This window comes from Phodopus roborovskii, unplaced genomic scaffold (assembly GCF_943737965.1).
Source record: "Phodopus roborovskii unplaced genomic scaffold, PHOROB, whole genome shotgun sequence".
Lineage (NCBI taxonomy): Eukaryota > Metazoa > Chordata > Mammalia > Rodentia > Cricetidae > Phodopus > Phodopus roborovskii.
This window is the reverse complement of record NW_026126563.1, coordinates 16,668,666-16,690,000: the sequence shown is the minus strand read 5'-3', so window position 1 is coordinate 16,690,000 and position 21,335 is coordinate 16,668,666. Positions and strand designations below refer to the sequence as shown.

The following is a 21,335-nucleotide window of genomic DNA, read 5'->3' as shown; positions in this document are numbered from 1 at the left end:
AGAATGAAACACAGACATTTCTTATAATTATCTATCACCAGCAAATAACATGACTGCACCTGACTGACAGGCATTTATTTTGTAGCTTATCACAGTAGATCCTCCTGATCACTGTATGTATATTTTTGGCAGTCCCTCTCTTTCCAGAATATTTGTGACTCTGCCATTTTCAGGACCACCAACTAAACCTTATCTCTCAAATAGAAATCCAATGAGCAAACTAAAGCTGACTTCACTTCATAATACATAAAATCCACCTTTCCTTTGTTCCCATCCACTCCCAACAAGACATGGATAGCCAAAATGTTTTGTAGACATCAAAAAATTTTAATGAGCCGTTTTCCATAAAGATGTCATTCTGGCAATCACCTAGGAGGAAGCAGGTATTCTCAGAGTGTTCTTGTTTTGGTATCAAACTTTATAACATTGGATATATATGTATATGTATATGTGTATATATATATATACACACACATATATATGTATATATAGATAGATATATAGAGAGAGAGACAGATATAGATACAGATATAGCTACATATCTGTATATAAATATATATTTTACAACTATACAGTGGTTGTAAAAGATTGCCAAATTTGTGGGTGGAGAATTTTTTAAAACTCAAAGAAAAAAACTAAGCCAATGCCACTGCACTCCTTTGCCAGTTGATGGAAATGAGACAAAAGATGTTGGGAATGTGAGATATTCTTCAACAGAAAACTACGTTATACTCAAAAAAAACTTACTATGTGTGCATTTTAATGCCATAATATGATATTATTCAGTTTTAAGGATGAAACATTAAGGTATTTATGGAAGAATTTTCTATAGCTTATCCATAGGGAGGAAAGCTCCAGGCAGCTAATGTTCTTTCTGTCCCTCCAGTTTACACATCAGAGCTCTTATTTGTATGCACCCAAACTAAACATCTTGCCAGGGGACATATAGGTGGCACGTGAAGCCTGAAATGCTTGAGATGACAAATAGCCCAGCAGGTCTGGTCTCTTCCCCTCCTGCCCTGAGCTCCTGGCAATGTACTTCAACTTGTGTATGCACCCTGGGGTGAATTGCGTATCATGGAGTGCCAGTCTCTCCACAGGCAGTGGGAAAATGCAAGTGTCCACAGACAAGTGTAAGAGTGAATTTAAGTGCAGCATCTCTGGCGGCTCCAGTAGCCGAACCTCTGTACTCTGAAATTCTGTTAAAGATTTTATGATGCCATGTAGAATTCTGACAAATAATTACCAAGAAGAAAAGAGGGGATGGGAGGGAAGAAGGGAAGGGAGGGGCAGGGAGGAAAGGAGAAGAGAGGAGAGACAGAGACAGTCAGAGAGATCCACCATTTTTCTTTAGCTGGGTCTTTTCAGTTATCCATGGAAGGAACATTTGGGTATGGAAATTTGTTTTTAAAACCTTGATCTGGAATTTGCTTAGGTTGAAAGCCCTAATAGTATTTTCAGCAGACACACACAAAAACAAACTACCTGGTCTCAATCACATGAATGCAGCACCTATGTAAATCATGGTGGACTCATGTTGCTGTGTCCCCATGCCATGAAAATGCTAGCTGAGCTCAAATCCTCCCTCATTCCTTTTCCACAATGCCACACAAATGTTTGTAAGCATGTGATGGGAATTCCTTAATGCCTGTTCAGTCTGCTAAGCCCCCTGCCCCTTCACACACACACACAGAAACACACACACACATAGAGAGAGAGAGAGAGAGAGAAACACACCCACACACACAGAAACACACACACACAAGAATAGCTTCTCATCTCTCCACCACCACTCTAGTGGAGACAGACAGCAGCCCCATGAACTCTCTGATCTCTTATCCGCTTCCTATCACTCCAACCAAGACTTAAATATTATTGATGCAACTAGACAATAAAAATCTCAATTATAAGAAGAAAGAGTAAATATTAATATAACAGTTTTCAAAAAATCTATAACAAATAGTGAATGGGAAAGTTTAAAATCAAACTGGCAGATTGAGGCTATGTATGCAACCTATTCATAACTCTTTGAAAAATACATATTTTGCACAACAAAGGAAAAAGAATAGATTGACCCATTTCCAAAAAACTTCAGAAGATTTTTTATTCAAACAATAGTGTGTTATCTATATCCTCCGTCTTCCTCAAAGAAGACATTCCTTTTCCGTGCTTAAACCAGTGGAGGATTTTAAAAGAACTTTTCCAAATTAAGAGTGTAGCAATGACTCATTTATTTACATTTTCATTATAATAGACACACTTTTATTTTTATCATCCTGAGAGAAGCATTGCTCAAGTCCCCCCTCCCCTTGATTGTTTTTTTGCTTTTTGAGACAAGGTCTCACAGTATAACTCAGTCTGGCCTCGAACTTGAGGGATACTCCTGTCTCTGCTTCCTGAGTTCTGAGATTGCAGCATTGGCATATGGGCTGTGTGTCCTCTTGGAATATCTTTTGGGGGTACACGGAAACAAGGCTCTGATGAGAAAATGTAGGAAACAGGAAAAACATTTGCTGCCTGCAGCCTTCCATCCTAGATTTAAGTAGCAGACAGTCAATTTTGTACAGTAATTAAACCATTGTCACAAAAATATGGAAAGTATATACATTAAACACTTTTACTTAAAAAAAAAATTCCTGAATTAAAAGCTAAGGTAAGCTCGGACTAATTCCTCCCTCTGAGTTCCCATTTCCTCCTTTGTAAACAGTCAACAAAATGCTATCCCTCCTTTCCTTGAGGCCAGTGCAAGGATTCGGCGGTTTTCTGTGAGTATGCCGGACATTCCTGAGCATTTTTCCAGGGTCTGCCTGCCTAGGTTATGTGTGACAAGTGAAAGAGTACATACAGCCCTCCCTTCTGTCGGATGCCCACCGCCACCCATCAGGCATTGGGAAGGGCTGCTTGGGAGTGTTTGGAGACTCCCTTCTGGTCCCACACACCTCTGAACACCCATTAGAGAACAGGAACACCACACCAGCCGGGCGAGTTTAACCCTGTCATCTGACAGTCTGATTCACAAGGAGTTTGGCCAGAGCACTCTGGCATCCCAGTTTCACAGTGCAAGTACAGCGCGAGGCATGAAGAGAGCAGGCATGGATCCTCCAAACCGAATTACCTGGTCCCGGAGTTACCTTGCCTCCACGATTCCTGCAAACCTTAAATTCTTTAGCACAGAAAACACATTGCAGTTGGCCTTTGAAGGATACTAGCAGCTGAAGGAGTTAAAAGCTCTAACTTAAAAGGAACACTGAGCCGAATGAACTGGAATCCAGATGCAGAGAGGGAGGAGTGATAAGAAAATGGGGTCAAGACCAGGCGACAGAATCAGCTGACCTGAACAAGGGGGAGCTCATGGACCCCAGACTGACAGCTGGGAATCCAGCATGGGACTGACTCAGACCCCCTGAACATGGGTCTCAGCTAGAAGTCCTGGGCAGTCTAAGGGACCTCAGACAGTGGAACCAGAATGTATCCCTGGTGCACAAAAGGACTTTGGGAGCACATTCCCCATGGAGAGATACTCGATTAGCCTAGAAGCAGGAGGGAGGGCCTAGTCCCTACTCCAAATGACTTGAGAGATTTTGTTGATCCCTCCTAGGAGGCATCACCCTCCCTGTGGAGTGGGGGTGGGGGGGGCAGGGGTTGTGTGAATGGGATGGGAGGGTGGTAGGGGGCATAGGAGGGAAGGAGGGAAGGAAGGAGAGGGAACTATGTAAAATAAGAAAAAAATAATAGTAATAAAGAAAAATTTAAAAAGTAGAATGTTGGAAATTAAAAAAAGAAAGAAATGATTGAGTAAACCTTTGAAGGAATTTCTGAGGTGGATGGATGCTCAGATGATATCCTCACTCAGAGGATGGTGACACCACCAGCCAGTGGAGTCTGTCTGGGAGCAAATTGATTTTTGTTTGATGCCCCAGGCAACATACTCAGATGCCAGAAGTTTTGGTGATAGAGGGCTGGGGCGTAATTGTTCCCACCTGTGTCATTTTCTCAGCAAGGACCATCTGTAAGTAAAGTTCTTCAGGAAAATTTACCTGCCTTGACATTGGCCGGAAATGTTAAATACCACCTAGGTCAAGGAGAAGCAACTCAGGTGAACAGTCTATGTGTTATTTTTATTATGCAAGAAGCAGGTTGGGGGCCGCCACAAAACAGATGAAACGACCACGGGTAAGCACCCAGCTTTGTCTGTCAAAGCAGATAAAGCAGAAAGCCACTGCTCCTTCCTTGTCCCCCAGGCCTTCCAGTGTCCACCTGCACCCACCTGCTGTGCCGGAAGTACCTCCTGCATTTTCACAAGACACTGCAGCCTTGCTGTGTCCTTGCAAAACCAGCATCTCACACCAAATGGCAGAGAAAGACTCTCCAAGACAAGGAGCTCTTGCCTCAGGCATTTAGATTGGATATTTTCCCATCCATCCCGGTCTCTTTCCTTTAGAGAATGGCCTACTTCAGCCACACCCGGAGTGCAATCAGCCCAGAGAGACCCGCGCCTGCCCAGCACTCTGACTGTAGTCACTGCAGCATTGCAGACACAAAACACAGCTCTAAACTGCATTTGCTTTTCTTCACTCCTCTGCTGTCAAAGTGCTGTCCGACACTCTGGTACATCAAATGCACCAGTCAGCAGTTTTCTAGTGAATTCCAGTGGTCACCTCAGTTTGCAGAGTAGAGGTTTGTTTTTTTGTTTTTGTTTTTGTTTTTGGTTTGGTTTGATTTTTGTTTGTTTTTTAATAAGATTACAACGCATACTGTAGTGGCTGAGAGCAATAACTCAATAATGACTTACTTAATCTGTCTTTCCTTATTTTCTTTGTTCAGTTCATGGCACGTGAGCATACTTGAAAGGCTGAGGCCCAGACCTTTGATGTAGTTATATGTGAAAGAAAAATAAGTGTGATGAGATTATTTTTCAACAAAAAATTCTGGGACTGGTGGGAATAAAAACTGCGTTGACATTTCAAAGAATATGACAAAGCTCACCTCTGGCTTCCACCAGTTTTTGCCACAAGCTAATAAAAGGACCCTTGAGAGGAAGGGAGGAAGAGCAACCAAATGACCTTGCTTCCTGAGAATGAAGTCTGGGTCAGACTATGTATCTGTTAGCCATATAAAGGGCTGGGAAGAGCAAACTCATTTCAGAAGCATGATGTCTGACGTTGCATAGATACTTTGACTGATAACATGTTCCTTCTTGTGTCTCCTACATTAAATTACCCCGAACTAGTAAGAAAACTCTGAATTTAATGTAGATTCCAATAATTCTTTCCTTAAATGTAAACCAACCCAGAGGGGGGAAAAAGTTGTTTTTGTTTTTGTTTTTTTTTTTTGTTTGTTTGTTTTGGGTTTTTTTGTTTATTTTTTTTAATTAGTTGTTATAGTTTGCTCTTAGATCTTTGGAGTGCAGTTAATACTAACTACAAATGTTGGTGTTTCTGAAGCCTTGCTGAATATTTGATACTATTGGCTCAAATGTCAGCCTCAATTGATGGTTTATTCTAAAGGGCTGAAGCCCTGGCAAACTCCACCTCTAAGTGACAACCTGGATACCGGTCACTATTATGATACTATTTGTGTGTATGAGTGTGTGTGTGTGTGTGTGTGTGTGTGTGTGTGTATGTATGTGTTTGTACAAATATGTTCTTCAGTCACTCCTCACCACAGTTCTATAGACACTGTCTCACTGAAGCTGGAACTTCATCCATTGAACTACACTGACTGGCCACCAAATACCAACAATCCTCCTGCCTGTGTTTCTTCCAACTCTGGAGTTACAGGTGTGAACCACTGCACACAGACTTTTATGTGGGTACTAGTGACACAAACTTGTATTGTCATGTTTGTGGAGTGAACAGTTTTACCATCTGAACTAACTCCACAGCCCCTGGGATACTTGTAAAAAATGAAAATTTGTTCAACTATGTAGATGGCACTTTCATTACACTACTAGTAATAACAAGTTTTATTCTTTACATGATTAAAAACATGTTCAGATGCTAAAATTCTGGGGTTATATAAAGGCATAAATTAGGACACTATTTTAGAGGGGGTAAGGGCTTAAGTGAACCCTCTTCTGATAATTCAGTACCACATAGTCTCCTTCAAAGGTATAGCCACAATGGGCTAAGACCTTCTAGTAAGACTTCCCTTTTAAAGGTCCTACCTTTAAATAGCACCAGAGTGCAGAGCAAGTCTTCCTCCCAGACCTTTGAACAATATATCAAAAAACACCAGATACTCTCCTGATTTGTGCCTATGGGACCTGGGTTGGAAGGGCTGGAATTTCATGGCATTAGTCATGTACAGAGTAGGGAGCTCCCAATACATGGAAGCCATGCATAGCTAACTCAAGCCCCTTCATAGTGCTTTAGGCTCAACACAGCCTGATTCCTTATACTATTTTCTCCTTCTCCAAGACAAAGCTCTCAAAGATTAAGGAAATAAAAGCTACCTAATCTTTAATGTCTCTGCCTACATATCAGCAAAGAGAAATTTCTGTCAAAGATTATTGTTTAACAAGGTGCCAGGCACAGATAGACTGAAGAGAAAAAGAGTTCAACTTGCTGTTCATGTTTAACAATTCTTATTGAGGAAAAAGAAAAAAAAAATAAATTTATTACAGTAAAGTATCTTTATTTTACAAAAGAATTAATTCTTGTCTCTTTTATATAAAAAGCACTCCAAAGATATTTGGACTACAATGTTCTTTAAAATGATTATTCATGAACCATTTTGAAGAAACATGTTTAGTGCAAAGAGAGAGGCACAAATACCATCTCGGCCTTAGTCAGCAGCTGAAGTTTGTGTTATTAAAACTCGTGTTCCCATTTTGCAGTGTTATTTAAGACCTGGCAGTTGCTAGCTGTTTGCTTTTGCCAATCTGACTTCAACATCTAAAGGTCTTCCAAAACACCTTCTCTGCCAAGAAATGACTAGCTCAGAATGAGTTTCTGAATAACAAAAGGGTTAGTGAAGGATTTCCCTCACCCAGGCCAGTGCTGGGGAGTCTGAAAGGGACTGTGTCTTGTCACATTAATTATGTGCTTGTCAGATAGATCTAAGTGGGGAGAAATTCTACACTTGACAATCTCCAAGACAACCTGAAACAGTTGTTGCTCATACACAATTTTGCTATTTCCTGGCAGAAGAGTCAGCCCAGGAAAAAAAAAATATCTTCATGTATCTCATTCTTTGTGTACACTATGACGGATGGCAGACCCCCGGGCTAGGGAGTGCAGATGGAGCATCAACTCTGCCAAGGCAGATGGTCAGCCTCAGAGGCACAGCTCTATCTGTATCGATATGTTTCTGAGGAGCCAGTTTTTTGTATCTCAGTACACACACTGTCTGGAACTTGCAGCACTCAGTGTGCACATAATGGCTCTCTTTGCTGAAGCATCCTAGCAACGTACCAACTAACCAAATAAGCAGACAACAGAACCAGTGGAGTTTGTCCAAAGCTGCAGGAGGGCAGCAAGGATCTGCCACCACACAGGACATCCTGATCACTGCTGAATCCAGGGCCATCCCAACAGCATTATGATTCCAGCCATAAATACTAAAACAAAGCCCTTGGCCCTTTTGAGCTATTCACTGAACAGAAGCTAAGCAATTGCTAACATTACCTAAATACTTTTGGACCAACTGCATTTAAATTGTACTAGTTAAGCCTCTCTGTTCCTACCCTTGCAACATATTACTTAAAAGATTTCCATATCCTTGTGAGAACAATTTTTTTGAATTATTGCCTATCTGAATGAAGAGACAGTTGAATGTCCAGGGTCAACGATTGGCTTATGACAGAGGGTGGGAACCAGTTCCACTGAACAGATCTCTCCTTGCCTCACAGCACAGCCTACCACCAATAGCTCCACACCTGTCATTCACTCCAAATGAGACTCACATTGATGAACATGCTTATCTGGAGTATCTACTTCACAGTGTCAGGCACCTGAGTGGCTTCAGCAGGGGAACTGTAAAGTTAGAGGCTACCCTGCCCTATGTTGTGAATCTCAGGCCATCATGGGCTACAAAGTGATGCCACATCTACAAAGCAAAAATTCAAATAAAAACAGACTCTGAAAAGGAAACTATTTGGGAGTGTGGTTATACACAACATACAATATATGCTCGTATGAAAACGGCCATGTGGTCTATGGCCATACCACCCTGAATGTGCCTGATCTCCTCTGATTTCAGAAGCTAAGCAGGGTCATGCCTGGTTAGTATGTGGATGGAAAAGTGGCCATGTGTAAATTAGTAACATGTACAATAAATACATAGAATGAAAAATATTTTAAACCAAAATTTAAAATAACAACACAAAAAAGCAATTTTCTGAAAAAATTTAAAAAATAAATCTTAGATCCTAAAGTAGCTTAAAACTGGCATTTGGTTTTTTAATGTTTATTTCTTATTATTATGTGAATATGAATGTAGACTGCTATATACACATGGAAGTCAGAGGGAGAATTGGTGGAGATAGTGCTCTCTGTCCACCTTAATGTGGATTTGGGAGTGAACTTAAGTCAGCAAACTTGAAGGGAAAGCAATCTCAGTTACTGAGACCATTGTGGTGAGCCTGAAATCCCCAATCCTCCCCACTCTGCCTCCTACATACTGAGGTGAGTCCTCCCTGCTCAGCCTCCCAAGTGCTGGGGTTATTGGCATGCACCACCATACCCAACATAACTTGGGACAGTAAAAAGCATTTCTACTTGTATTTCGAAGGTAAGGCATGAATAAAGCAAAGTAATTAACTAAAACAGAAAGCCTCTTTTCTCTGAGGAACACAAATGAAGCAAGGCAATGAAGAAACTTTCAAAGACCAAATGTTATTTGTACTAGATGAAGTCATTGGCTTTGACTATGATAAGAATCGTCTGTTATTGGACAGCAGTTGGCTTGGAATGCCTATGCAGAGGAACTTTTAAAGATACACTGTTCTCTACAGCTCAGACAAAGAAGTGACAGCATTATATTATAAACTTTACTATGCACTTAGGACTTAACCCTGACAATGGTACTGAGAACTTTGTACTCACATTATCCCAATTTCTAGAAAGATACACTCTAACCCAGAAAAATTAAGTGACCAACACCTAATGACTGTGTGCTAGAGCCTCAGGGCCAAGCCAAACTCTTCACTGCCCTAGAAGATTGTATTCGTCACAAAAAAAACAGTAAGCTCAAGCAAGAGAGAAATCGCGGCGCCCATATTTCAATGCCACCATCTACAAACTTGAACCTTGTACGTGTTACAAAAGGTTCAGAACACATTTTCAGTATTGGAAAAAGGAGATAACAATCTATCCAATGTGTCATTGGGAAGACTAAGTTAAATAGATTTAAGTGTTAATAGATCCCTTACCTAACTCATTGGAGATACTCGGAAGACACTAAATCACGTTGAACACACTAGAATCTAAAGCATTGTGCTTAGGAGTGTGACAGTAAAATAAGTCAAGTGAACAGTAAGTTGCTTATATATTTGCAGACATTTTCAAAAGGGAGTGGGAGAGTCATGCGGGCAACTCTCAAAACTGATTTATATGACTTAAGAATATATCAACCCTGACTTCTTCAGACTGCCTCACACCAACTATACTTTGTCCCTCTCCTATTTGTGTCCTGCAGTTGTCTAGCCAGGTTAACACTCTTCACAACTCAGTTTTGTTCTTATCCTGACAACAGTCACGGTATCTGTAAGTCTCATAACACAAGGATAGAATTAACTAATCCATATAATGTGCTGACAGCACTGATAGACATAGTCACTGATTCAAACCTCAAATGCTATTTTTAATGTGACTATAATAAAAACCCTCTACTGAGATCACTTAAGGACAGGAATGAAGCAACGTTCAACCTGTTTGTAGATATTGTGTTTTTGTTTAGAGTCAAGGTCTCATATATCCCCAGCTGTCCCTTCAAACTTTTTGTGTAGCCAAGAATGTATTTGAACTTACAATTTTCCTACCTCATTTCCCAATTTCTAGGATTACCACCCTGCAAGTTAGTACCTTGCTAAGGCAAGATGTAGTTCTACCCACAGAACTACATCTCCAGACCTGGACCTCTTTCTTTTCAGCTGAAAAAAATCATAGTTAGTGTTGTTCTTTTGATACAACTATTGCCTATGAAACACAAACACGAGTCTCAGTGCCCACATGTAGTTTATTGAGAGAGGGAAGAGAAAGGGGGGTAGCTGGTGGCCAACCAAAAGCAGGGGAAAAAGAGACAGAGAAGAAAGAGAAAGAGACAAAGAGCAAATGGAGAGAGAGAGAGAAGACCAGAGAGAAGGCCAGAGTGCAGCACACTTGGCGTGCTTGCTTTAAAAGGGAAACTTGCACACACTTAACTGAGTCCCCTGGCAGCCAGGTAAAGCTTGAGCAGCCAGGTAAAGCCTGATATAGTGATGACATGGCCATGAGCATCCCGCCCACTGTCGGGGGTGGGGTTCAGAAGACTGCTGGTTCCTAACAGTTAGAAAAATGAGTGATGATTACATCGTAAATAAATGTGGTCCATATGCACACACATGTCTGTGCACATGAGAGAAAGGGAAATAGAGAGAATGAAAAGAAGAGTAAGAAGACATGCTTCTTTTCTTCCCAGTGCTGCAGAGTTTCCAGAAGGACATGTTAATGATGGAAGTCAGTTATTAATTGTTGATCTCAAAGTCTGTGCCCCTGGAGTTATGTTCAGGAAGCGGTCTCCTATACCAATTTGTTCAAGGGTACCTCCTACTTTCTCTTCTAAGAGGTTCAGTGTGGCTGGATTGATGTTGAGGTCTTTGATCCATTTGGACTTGAGTTTTGTGCATGGCTACAGACATGGGTCTATCTGTAGTCTTCTACACAACATTATCCAATTGTGCCAGCACCATTTGTTGAAGATGCTGTCCTCCCCACCATTGTATTCTTTTAGCTGTTTTGTCGAAAATCAGGTGTTCATAGGTGTGTGGGTTTATATCAGGATTTTTGATTGGATTCCATTGGTCTACCTGTCTATTTTTGTGCCAATAACAGGCTGTTTTCAGAACTAGAGCTCTGTAGTAGAGCTTAAAGTCAGGGATGGTGATGCCTATGGAAGTTATTTTATTGTATAGGGTTGCTTTTGGCTATTATGGGTCTTTTGTTTTTCCACATAAAGTTCATTATTATCCTATCAAGGTCAGTGAAAAACTCAAACTTGGAAGTTTCTGTAAGACAAAGGACACAGAGGACAAGACCAAATGGCAGCCCACAGGCTGGGAAAAGATTTTCACCAATCCTACATCTGACAAAGGGCTGATCTCCAAAACATACAAAGAACTCAAGAAACTAGTCAAACACTATTAAAGAATGGGGTACAGAACTGAAGAAAGAATTCTCAATTAAGGAAATCAAAAAGGCTGAAAGACACTTAAGAAAGTGCTCAACATCCTTAGCTCTCAGGGAAATGCAAATCAAAACAACTTGTGAGATACCATCTTACTCCTGCCAGAATGGCTAAAATTAGAAACACCAATGACAACTTATGCTGGAGAGGATGTGGAGAAAGGGGAACACTCCTTCACTGCTGGTGGGAATGCAAACTTGTACAGCCATTTTGGAGATCAGTATGGCAGTTCCTAAGGAAAATGGGAATTAGTTTACCACAGGACCTGGCAATCCCCCTCTTATGTATATAGCCAAATGGTCCACATCCATGCAACGAAGACATCTGTTCAACTATGTTCATAGCAGCACTATTTGTAATACCAAGAACCTGGAAGCAACCTAGATGACCCTCAACTGAAGAATGGATAAAGAAGATATGGCACATTTACACAATGGAATGATACTCTGCAGAAAAAAAAAATAATGGAATCTTGTAATTCAAAGTCAAGTGGATGGCATTTGAAGAAACCATCGTGAATGAGGTAACCCAGTCACAAAAAGAGGAACATGGTATGTACTTACTCATATATGGATTTTAGACTTAGAACAAAGGATCACAAGCCTATAATTCACACTGCCAGAGGAACTAGTACACAAAGTGTATTCTAAGAGATTCATATAAAGTCCCTCACAGAAGGGGGAAGGGACAAGTCCCCCAGAGCACACGGGAAGTAGGGAAGGTCAATGAATGGAGAGAGAAGTAGGAGAAAGAGAAGGGGAGGAGAGGAAAGCACGTGTGACTAGGAAGATTGAGTCAGGGTATGAATAGAAGTCGAGAGAGAGAGAGAGAGAGAGAGAGAGGGAGAACAAATGTAAAAGAGGAAGCCATTATTGGTTTGAAGAGAAAACTGAACCTAAAGAAAGGTCTAGAAACCTACAAGACTTCTGCCAACTAACAATTTGCGCAACCGTGGAAAGGCTACCATAAATGCCCTTCCCTGATAGTGATATCAACAACTAATTTATCCACCATCATGGAGCCCTCATCTAATACCTGTTGGAAACAGAAGCAAACACCCATAACTAAACACTGCGTCGAACTAGAATCCAGATGCAGAGAGAGAGAGGACAAGACCAGGTTGCAGAAACACATAGAGACAGCTGACCTGAACAAGGAGGAGCTAATGGGCCCCCACAGACTGATAGCTGGGAAGCCAGCATGGGACTGACTCAGGCCCCCCTGAATATGGGTCTCACCCAGATGGACTGAGCAGTCTAAGGGACCTCAGACAGTGGAACTAGAATGTATTCCTGGTGCACAAAAGGACCTTGCACCCACATCCCCCATGAAGGGATACACCCTTAACCTAGAGACAGGAGAGAAGTCCTAGTCCCTACTTCAAATGACTTGACAGATTTGCATGACCCCACCTGGATGGCATTGCCCTACATGTGGAATTGGGGTGGAGGTATGGGAGGGGAGGGTGATCAGGGTGCATGTGAGGGAACAGAGAGGATAAGAGGGAGGGAGGGATCGACATGTTAAAAAAAAGTAATTAATTAATTTTAAAAAAAGATGGAAGTCAGTTACACAACCCGAAGCCTACGTTTCTTCCTTGTCCCATTGCTAAGCCTTGCTGTTCCTTGTTTCCTCTGCTAAGCTGTACTGTTTCCTATGGGTGGGAAGACACTAAGGAGATCTCAAGCTTAAAATTTTTCATACACTGACCCTCAACACAGAAATAATTTTGAAATTTCCTTAAAATATTGAAAGGAGTGTTTTTAATTCCAATTCCCCAAATAAATGTTCTGAGGATGATTTTTCTCATAAATATGGCAGAACAATGGTTAAGACAATAGTGATGACCAGTTCTAGTTCTCATAAATCAACTAGCACTTAAACCTACTCACATTGGAAGAGAAGTAATTAAATCTCAGGCACCCTTCCCTCCTTAAACCCTTATGAGATGAATGGAATTAAGATCACATTGCTTTCAACTTTTCCAAGAAATTCTGCAAAAATATTGCCATTTTTCCATTATAGTCTTGATGAAGCAAAATTGCCATTCCATGCTCACAGGAATTAGCATTTTATTTTATTACTCCCTCACACACATACATTTACACCACACACACACACACACACACACACGCATGCATGCACACACACACACATCTTCTCTTAAATAAGTAACATGAACACAGTTATTTTCCTTGTCACGAATCTATGCCTTCCTCGTAGTGCATTTTGCCAAAGAAACATCGGACATAAATGAACATTCTCAGGTATCCTAGCAACAGGATGTGATTAATAATACCTCTCAGAGCAGGGCAGATAAAATGCCTTAGAGTAAACGCAAACTCAGAACTGGCTACTGAGAAATTGGTAGTGCAGTGAGGGAAGGTTGATAAGATTCCATGACACACTTTATTATACACAGATGGAAGTAGGTAGGAGAGAGAACACATTTTAGAGAGGAGAGTATATCTGAGCATGAAATCACAGCATATATGGGCACACTGTCCCCATCTACACACATCTGAAGTGAACATATGTGTGCTTATGTATGCATATGTGCAATCTACAAACACACATACAAGTAATTTCCTTTTCTTTAAGAGTGATGACAGTCACTGAGTTAGAACACTTGATGTCCCTATTCATTATTGGTGACATACTCTGGAAGTGCTAGCTATGTGCCTATGGCTCTAACAGATCACAAACAATCAACTGTGATTAAGAGGCATATTCTATACCAAAGCCCTGAAATATAGCTGTAAATTGATGTATATTTGATGCTTCTCTGTGGAACAAGACAAACACAAAAGCTTTCAACGGCATCAAGGATTGGTATACATAAATAGTCATAAGATTTCAAGTTTTAGTGTGCAATTACGGGCATTTTCTCATATAAGAGAAAAGTTTTACCCTGAAAATTCAATTTTTATGAGCTGATGATCCATTTTTATTCCTCACAGGTGGAAAACTGCATCTCAGTTTACACAGAAATAAGATGCAAAGCATAGTCTGCTGCTTTTAAACCGGAACGTGATAAAATAAAGCCTAACTAGGACAGAATGCTTGCTCATTATTCTGAAAGCCTCTCTGCTATTTTATCACCCACTTTTCTAATAGAATAGTTTTCTAGGTTGTCAGTTGTAATATAAATACCTGCTAAGAGCTGTATTCTGATTGTGCATTTGCTAAATCTGAGCAGTACTGAAGTCAGCTCCGTGTTCCTTAGTGTTTCTGGATGGGTGGGGGGTGACGGGGCTCCCTGGATGCAGCCCCAACCAAAGCACTAGTGTTTAAGGCACAGTAGGAGCCATCAGGACACAGAGATAGTCCTCACTGCCTCTAAGCATCAGCAAAGCATGGAGTTAGAGCTTGTGAGGTAAAGGGCTAGGAGAGCATACGAGAAGGACCTCAGAGGCTGGCAGAGAGGAAGGGTTGTCACAGGACCATTATATGCACTAGGCTCTAAGGAAAATAAGACTTTTAAAGCAGAAATTATAAGGCAGGGCATTCCAGGAATCAGAAAAGATGGAGGCTCCTGATGGAGCTATAATTTCTCACAAAATGGGTGTTATGAGCGGTGCTTGATGAGAGGAGGCAGGACGCAAGTGGTGGCAAAACCATCCAGGGTCACAAATTCCATAATTAAAGGACATGGGTAGATCTTAATCCTCAGCAGAGAGGGACAGGAACAGGAAAGCCAGTGAAGTCAGTTAGCAACAACTCTACATAAGTCAGATTATCTCAGGGAGGGAAACAAACACATGACTGCTGTGATGGCAGAGAGGGGAGGGTAGTGAAAGGCCTTTCAGAGGAAGTGTAAAGGCTCTGGAAGCAGGAGTGTTGGGGAGACTTGGGTTTGTATTTGGATATCTGAGTAGGACCCACAAGCAATCAGTGGCTATGAAGAATATGATAATCACAGGCTATGGACTTGGGATATGCTGCAGCAGAAGCCACAGACTAAGATCTCCACTAGACTTGAAGCTTAGTTAGACTTTGGGTCTGATATGTAGGTGTAGACTAATTTCTTGCTCCAAAAACAAAAGTTGAGAGAGTACAAGATAAGGTTATCCATTCAGCACAAGATAAAGAGACAAAAAGGATAGTCGGTGTGTTGTCTCTGTGAAAGCATACAAGTCTAGTATCCTTTGATCAATATAATTTGTTTTTGGTACTTTATCTTTGTAATTTGAAGTTTAGTGTACATAAAACTAAAATAGAACTCTAACTGCTATTTCCTGTGATAGACCTCCTGGAAGAAAAATCATTAACTAACATTTGTGTGAGCACCTAAATTCTCAAAACACTTAGAACCCAGGAGCCAAATTTGTTTAGTCTCAATGAAAACTTCAACTGTGCCTTCTAGGCTCCCTTCTGAAACATTGGTCCTAATATCTCATGGGAATTTCATTCCTTTACTTGGGCTCACCATATCCAATCATTTCATTTCCATAGCATTCCAGAAGAACAAGCCAGGGAGGCTTGGCTGCGGCCAGCATCACTGCATGTTCCTCATATCACATGGTGAACAGGCAGAGCTTTCAGCATATTCGTAATGATTGTCCTGCTTAAAACAAAATAAACTTGACTATTTCACATAGTGTCTATGGGGATCTTCTGAATGGCTGAGTGGACAGCCCTGAGTAGAATTCAGTTTCTTTTGCTGTGATAAAGTATCATGACAGAAAGCAAAGTGAGGGAGAAAATGTTCATTTAGGCTGACTGCTCCAGAGAGGATGTGCATGGACATGGAGGAAACTGGTCCATTGTGGTGGGGAAGGTGTGGTAGACAGAGCATGAGGCTGTCCAATCACATAACAGGAAGTGGTGCTGACATAAAGCTTCAAAGCCCCCACCTTATCCCCACAGAGACAGCTAAGTTCCTGACTCTGGCTAGTGACTCAGTTGTTTGCACCTCTTTGTAGCTGATACTGCTGGAATGAGCTTTAATTTCTCACTGGATTTTGACAAGAGATCTCCATTCAATGCCACATGGACCTTTTCATGGGGATATGTGGTTATCCTCATATACATTATCCCACTTCCCCAGAGGAAGAATGTTAAGAGACAGAAAGGTGGGAACTGCACGCTTTATGCCCAGCCTTGAAGGTCACACTCTAGTATTTCTATGAAATCCTTTTTTATACAAGTCTGTCTAATTCAGTGGTGAGAGAGATTTCAAAAGCACATGAGTGTCTTGAGAAGGGAAGATATGGACCACTTAGGATACCATGATTGCCTTAACACATATTCACTTTCAATTTGGAATTTACTAAAGTTCATTCTAATAGAAGTGAAAGACCCTTCAAAGACTTTCTATTTTACAAATACTGCTAAGTCAAGCTTTTCATAAATACTTTTAAAGAAATGCATAAAAATGTTTGAGGCATCTAGCAATCCTAAGTGCATATCCCAGTGGTAAGGGGTGGCTCATCCTGTAGAAAACTTACAAATGGGAGCATATGCTTCACTTGGTAACAGATGAGGCCTTTAAATGGACTGTCCATGCTATTTATCTGTTTGGATCATTGAAATAAATTACAGCCAACAAATCTTCTGGAAATAGCCCAAATGAAAATGATTAATCAAGGTGCCAATTAAAGGGATTCTCCAATTCAGGTGGCTATAGGAAGGAAAACTACACATTTCCCATTTTGAATTGTAACATTTTTAAAGATAGTAAGGCCACAAGGAAGCCTTAATGTCTTAATAACGTTTACATATAGCTTGGGTGTATTATATAACTTCTTCATAATGTTCTACCGTGAAATATTCCTAGACAACAAGGAAGTGACAGCTGGAGGGATGGCTCTCATTTACCCAAGCTAAGACAGTGCTTTCGCATACACTCTGGTGTCTTTTCATGTCATTATCCTGGGGCAAAGCTCCTTAACTGAGCCCTAGAAGCTTGTAGAAGTGTCCCATAGATTAGCATTAGCCTCTCTTGAGTCAGCTAGAGCTATTGCCCCATCGAAGCCATGTATATGCTGCAGAGATTCATGGATGAGACACTTTACCTTCAGCTCCATCTTCCTCATGGCTCCCATACTCTTCTGGACCCTGTCTATTGAAACTACTGCCTCCCACACAGCTACCCTTTGATCTTGAGTACACTTGACTACTTTGTATGCTGTTGGAACCCCTATCCCAAATCCTCTGGAACGTTGTTGTTTATTCTCAACTCAGATAGTTCTTAGTCTTCCAAGGATTTCTGCTGGTTCTGCTTTCTCATTGTCCCATACACACCAAATAAGTGATGTTATGAGTTCTTAGTTATTGACTTCAGACTACTCATCTTTACCATCTGATTTAACCTTCCATTTAAGCCTAAACTTTAGCCATCTTCAGAAGATGGACATGCCCTGCATCTATAATCTCAACCTTTGATCTCTGAACCTTCTATTCCCATAACACTTCAAACTCAGTAAATCTATAAAAAAAAAAAAAAAAAAAAAAAAAAACTTCTCATTTTTCCTCCTACCCTCTTACTTCCACAAGAGCATTGCCATATGTCCAACTCATCTGTGTAGCCTTGACCTTGCCACCTCCCTTGCAACTTACCTTTTTGTAAATCCTTGGGCTCTATTTTGATACCCCATCTCCTCTGGCAGCCACTGCTTTCCATCCATACTAACCATAACACAGGAGTTCACTCTTTCATTACCTATAGGATAAATACCAAATACTGGTACTAAAGGACATGTCCCCAAAGCAAACTCTAAACATTTCCCCTGGGTGAATTCCTTGTGTACACTTAGCCTCCTCTGTTTACATTTGATTCATCCCTGCCTCAACTATCCCAAATCCTGTGTATCTAAATACCAAATTAAGCATCACTATCTCCATAGCTTCACAGTCATTCCCGCCTTTCTTAGTAGAATTGTTTGATTCTATTGTTCTATTGTATCATTCAACATTCTACACCTCTTGGTATATATTTCATCTCATGTTAATTAACCTGTCCTATTTTTCAAGTATGTTTTTAGAGTTCATGGTTGATCGTATTTTCCTCAACTTTTCACCTATAGTGTTTCACATAGGAATTATTACCTGTCAGGTTTATTGTTGGAAAAAAAAACATTTTATCAAAAGTTTTACTCAATGCTAGACTCTACATGCTACAATATACACCTATCAAGCAAGATGTAACCCCTCTTGCAATAGTGGCATTACTATTATAAAATAACAAAGCATTTTCTGATTACATCAGAACTGGTATGTAGGGGGCAGTTTATGCTTGGTACTCTAAACCTGGTCAAAATCCCATAACTAAGATGTCACGGGCCTTAGGTGGAACCTACTATTGTTGTTTTTTTTAAAACGGTCATGTATCCAACTGCCTTTGTGCTAGCAGAATTTTTAAAGCTCAACACAATATTTCTTTCATGCCTACAGCTTTATTTTTATGAGGTGATTTGAGAGCAATTTTATCCTTGTCAACCATGAGCACTCATTACTGAAATAAAGCAGGGCATGAGAGATGGTAGTTCTGCTCACTGTACCATTAACTGAGTTTTCATCTTATTACTAAATTCTCATAACCTACACTGTAACTTCTCTTCTCATTACAGGGAGAATAGAGAAGAAAAGAGAACAAAAAGAAACATTAGGTAAGAATTCACTTAATTAGCTCCAGATTCATTTTCTGCTTTTATTTCCAACTTTTAAAATGTGCCTGTAATTTATCACTCATTTTCATATGCAAAAAAATAATTATTGATGATCTTTGACTTGATCAGTATTAAATAAATTAATTTAAAATAAGTTAATACACTTAGTTTTTTTTTAACATTTACTTCAATTAATGATGCCCTGGTTAGTATGTCTTCCCATTGAAAAGAAAATGAAATGGGATATCTAATTTTTTCATGATTACCTATCAAAAACCAGCAATTTCAAAATATGGACATTGTCATAATTGTCAACCAGCTTATTTTCTCAAATGTCAATAAATCTCAGCTGTTTTTCTTAAGACCTTTTGTGTAAGCAATGGTTTTCAAGATTTCATTAACTATTTAGCCAGGAAGAATCTTTGTATTTGTGAGGAATTGTTAACATGTTTCAATGATTATAGAATATAAACTCTTCATGACCCTAGAGGTGGCTGTTACTTGAATCAATGCAATTGCATATATTATGGAGTCAATATTTGCTAAGTAATACAAAACAAACTTTTATATTTCCATATTTTCTATACTTGACTTTTGGTTTAAAATCATGGAGGAAGACATTCATGTTAAAATATTGGAGTCCATGAAATTCAGAACTGCTGATAATCATGGAGGATATTGATTTCACTTATATACCTGTGTCTATCCCTTCACAAATTTCAACAGCCATATTCTTATATGTACTTGAGAACTGCCAATATAAAGATACATCTTCCCCCAGTGTGTGTGTGTGTGTGTGTGTATTGACAGGTATGATATGTCAATAGAAGGCAGAGTCCACTCACTCATCTGAAAGTGAATGAACTACACAATAGCTTGTCTCTTCTCCCCTGTCCCAATGTTAGCATCCATCTAGAACAGGTGGGTACCTGATTTACTCTCCCAAATTCCCTTTTTAAAACTATTTGCATTTCCCTTTTCTTAAAATCCAGTAACAAATACAAAACATATATGTATATGTGTGTATATACATGTAGATACTCACAAATAAGTGAATTTGAGGGCACACCTGGTCTGTCACAGCTGTGATACCTCTGTTCTGACCCTTGAGTGAAGGTTGTGTGCTGTGTCTCTAATGAAGTATGGAAGCAGTGCTGTAGGTACAGGCTTCTTCATGAAAGAAACTGCACAAGCCAATGTATTGATAGAGATGACTCCTTAATATTCTTCTGTAATCACAGATTTAAAGTTCCAAGGTGAAAAATGAACTTAAAGACAGAGCCTGGATGGAACCCAGGCTTCAATCCTGTCCTTTCTGTTACCACCATCCTGAGCATTCCTCATAAAGAGTTGTCCAGTGGAGTGCAGTGTTCGGCTTCTAAGTAAAATTTTCTCAATAAGAACAGATAATCTCTATTTTTAGGGCTAGTGTCAGTTTATTGGACACAGTTTTGATATAGATTTTCAAGCACAGTTTGACATGAAGAGACCTACTCAGGACACACCCAAGTGTGGGTACTGACTTCTCAAGGGAGAGTCTGCAGAGGATCTGTACCTCCAAAGGTCATGGAGCTTTTTAAGACCGACACAGATATTTTGTCGGTGTCATCATAAATGTCTATCAAAGGCCTATGAGGACCATTCTCAATGTCCCCTCATGCAGGGACCAGAAAAATCTGAGGGTGAATTGGATTCTCCACTACACGTTTCCACATGAGTTTCTTTGTTCTTCTGCCATCCTTCCAATTCTCCTGTCCTACTTTTAATTCCTCAGGCTCCTTCTTCTATTCTAAAAGCTCTTCTCCTTCAGGAGTCTTGAAGTAATAAAGAAATTACAAGAGTTGCTTCTCATTGCTCAAGAGCACATTCCTAGGGCAAGCAATAGGGAATTGAGTCATTGCCATGGCAACACAAGGGTCCAAGGTTACAGAAGTGAGACCGTGACCAGAGGACAGATGGCACAATGGGATAAGCTTTGAGACATAGGTCTTTTGTTAGCAGACTGGCAAGCATGGAATTGGCATGCTTTCTAGCTGTAAGGTTTCAAACTTACGATCTTTTTACAAATAACCTTTAGTCTAGTTTGTACTTGCTCTGAGGTGAAAGTGAGCTAACTGTGTGAAGTTCCTCAGAGTAAGAGAACAAGGCAGGCTGTTAAGAGTCCACAGTCCTTGTGGAACAAATAGATCCAGCCATGAAGCGTGTCCCGGTATATATTCTATATATCGAAATCATACAGACAAATAAAAAGTAATCTTCTGACCACCCACAGATACATGTGCCCAGTGTACCGAATATTCTCATGAGATAAATACGCAAGCAGTGGGAAAGCATCCGAAG

At 40.2% G+C, this 21,335-nt stretch overlaps 1 protein-coding gene across 2 annotated transcripts in view; it reads left to right on the top strand.

Annotated features, from left to right (window-relative positions):
• The window catches only part of Chst9 (carbohydrate sulfotransferase 9), a 212,564-nt gene that overhangs the window by 63,410 nt on the left and 127,819 nt on the right, over positions 1 to 21,335 (top strand). For both annotated transcript variants that reach the window (XM_051202134.1, XM_051202133.1), the window contains exon 2: positions 18,957 to 18,995. In XM_051202134.1, coding sequence (XP_051058091.1) covers positions 18,957 to 18,995 — 39 coding nt within the window. The remainder of the gene's footprint in view (positions 1 to 18,956; positions 18,996 to 21,335) is intronic.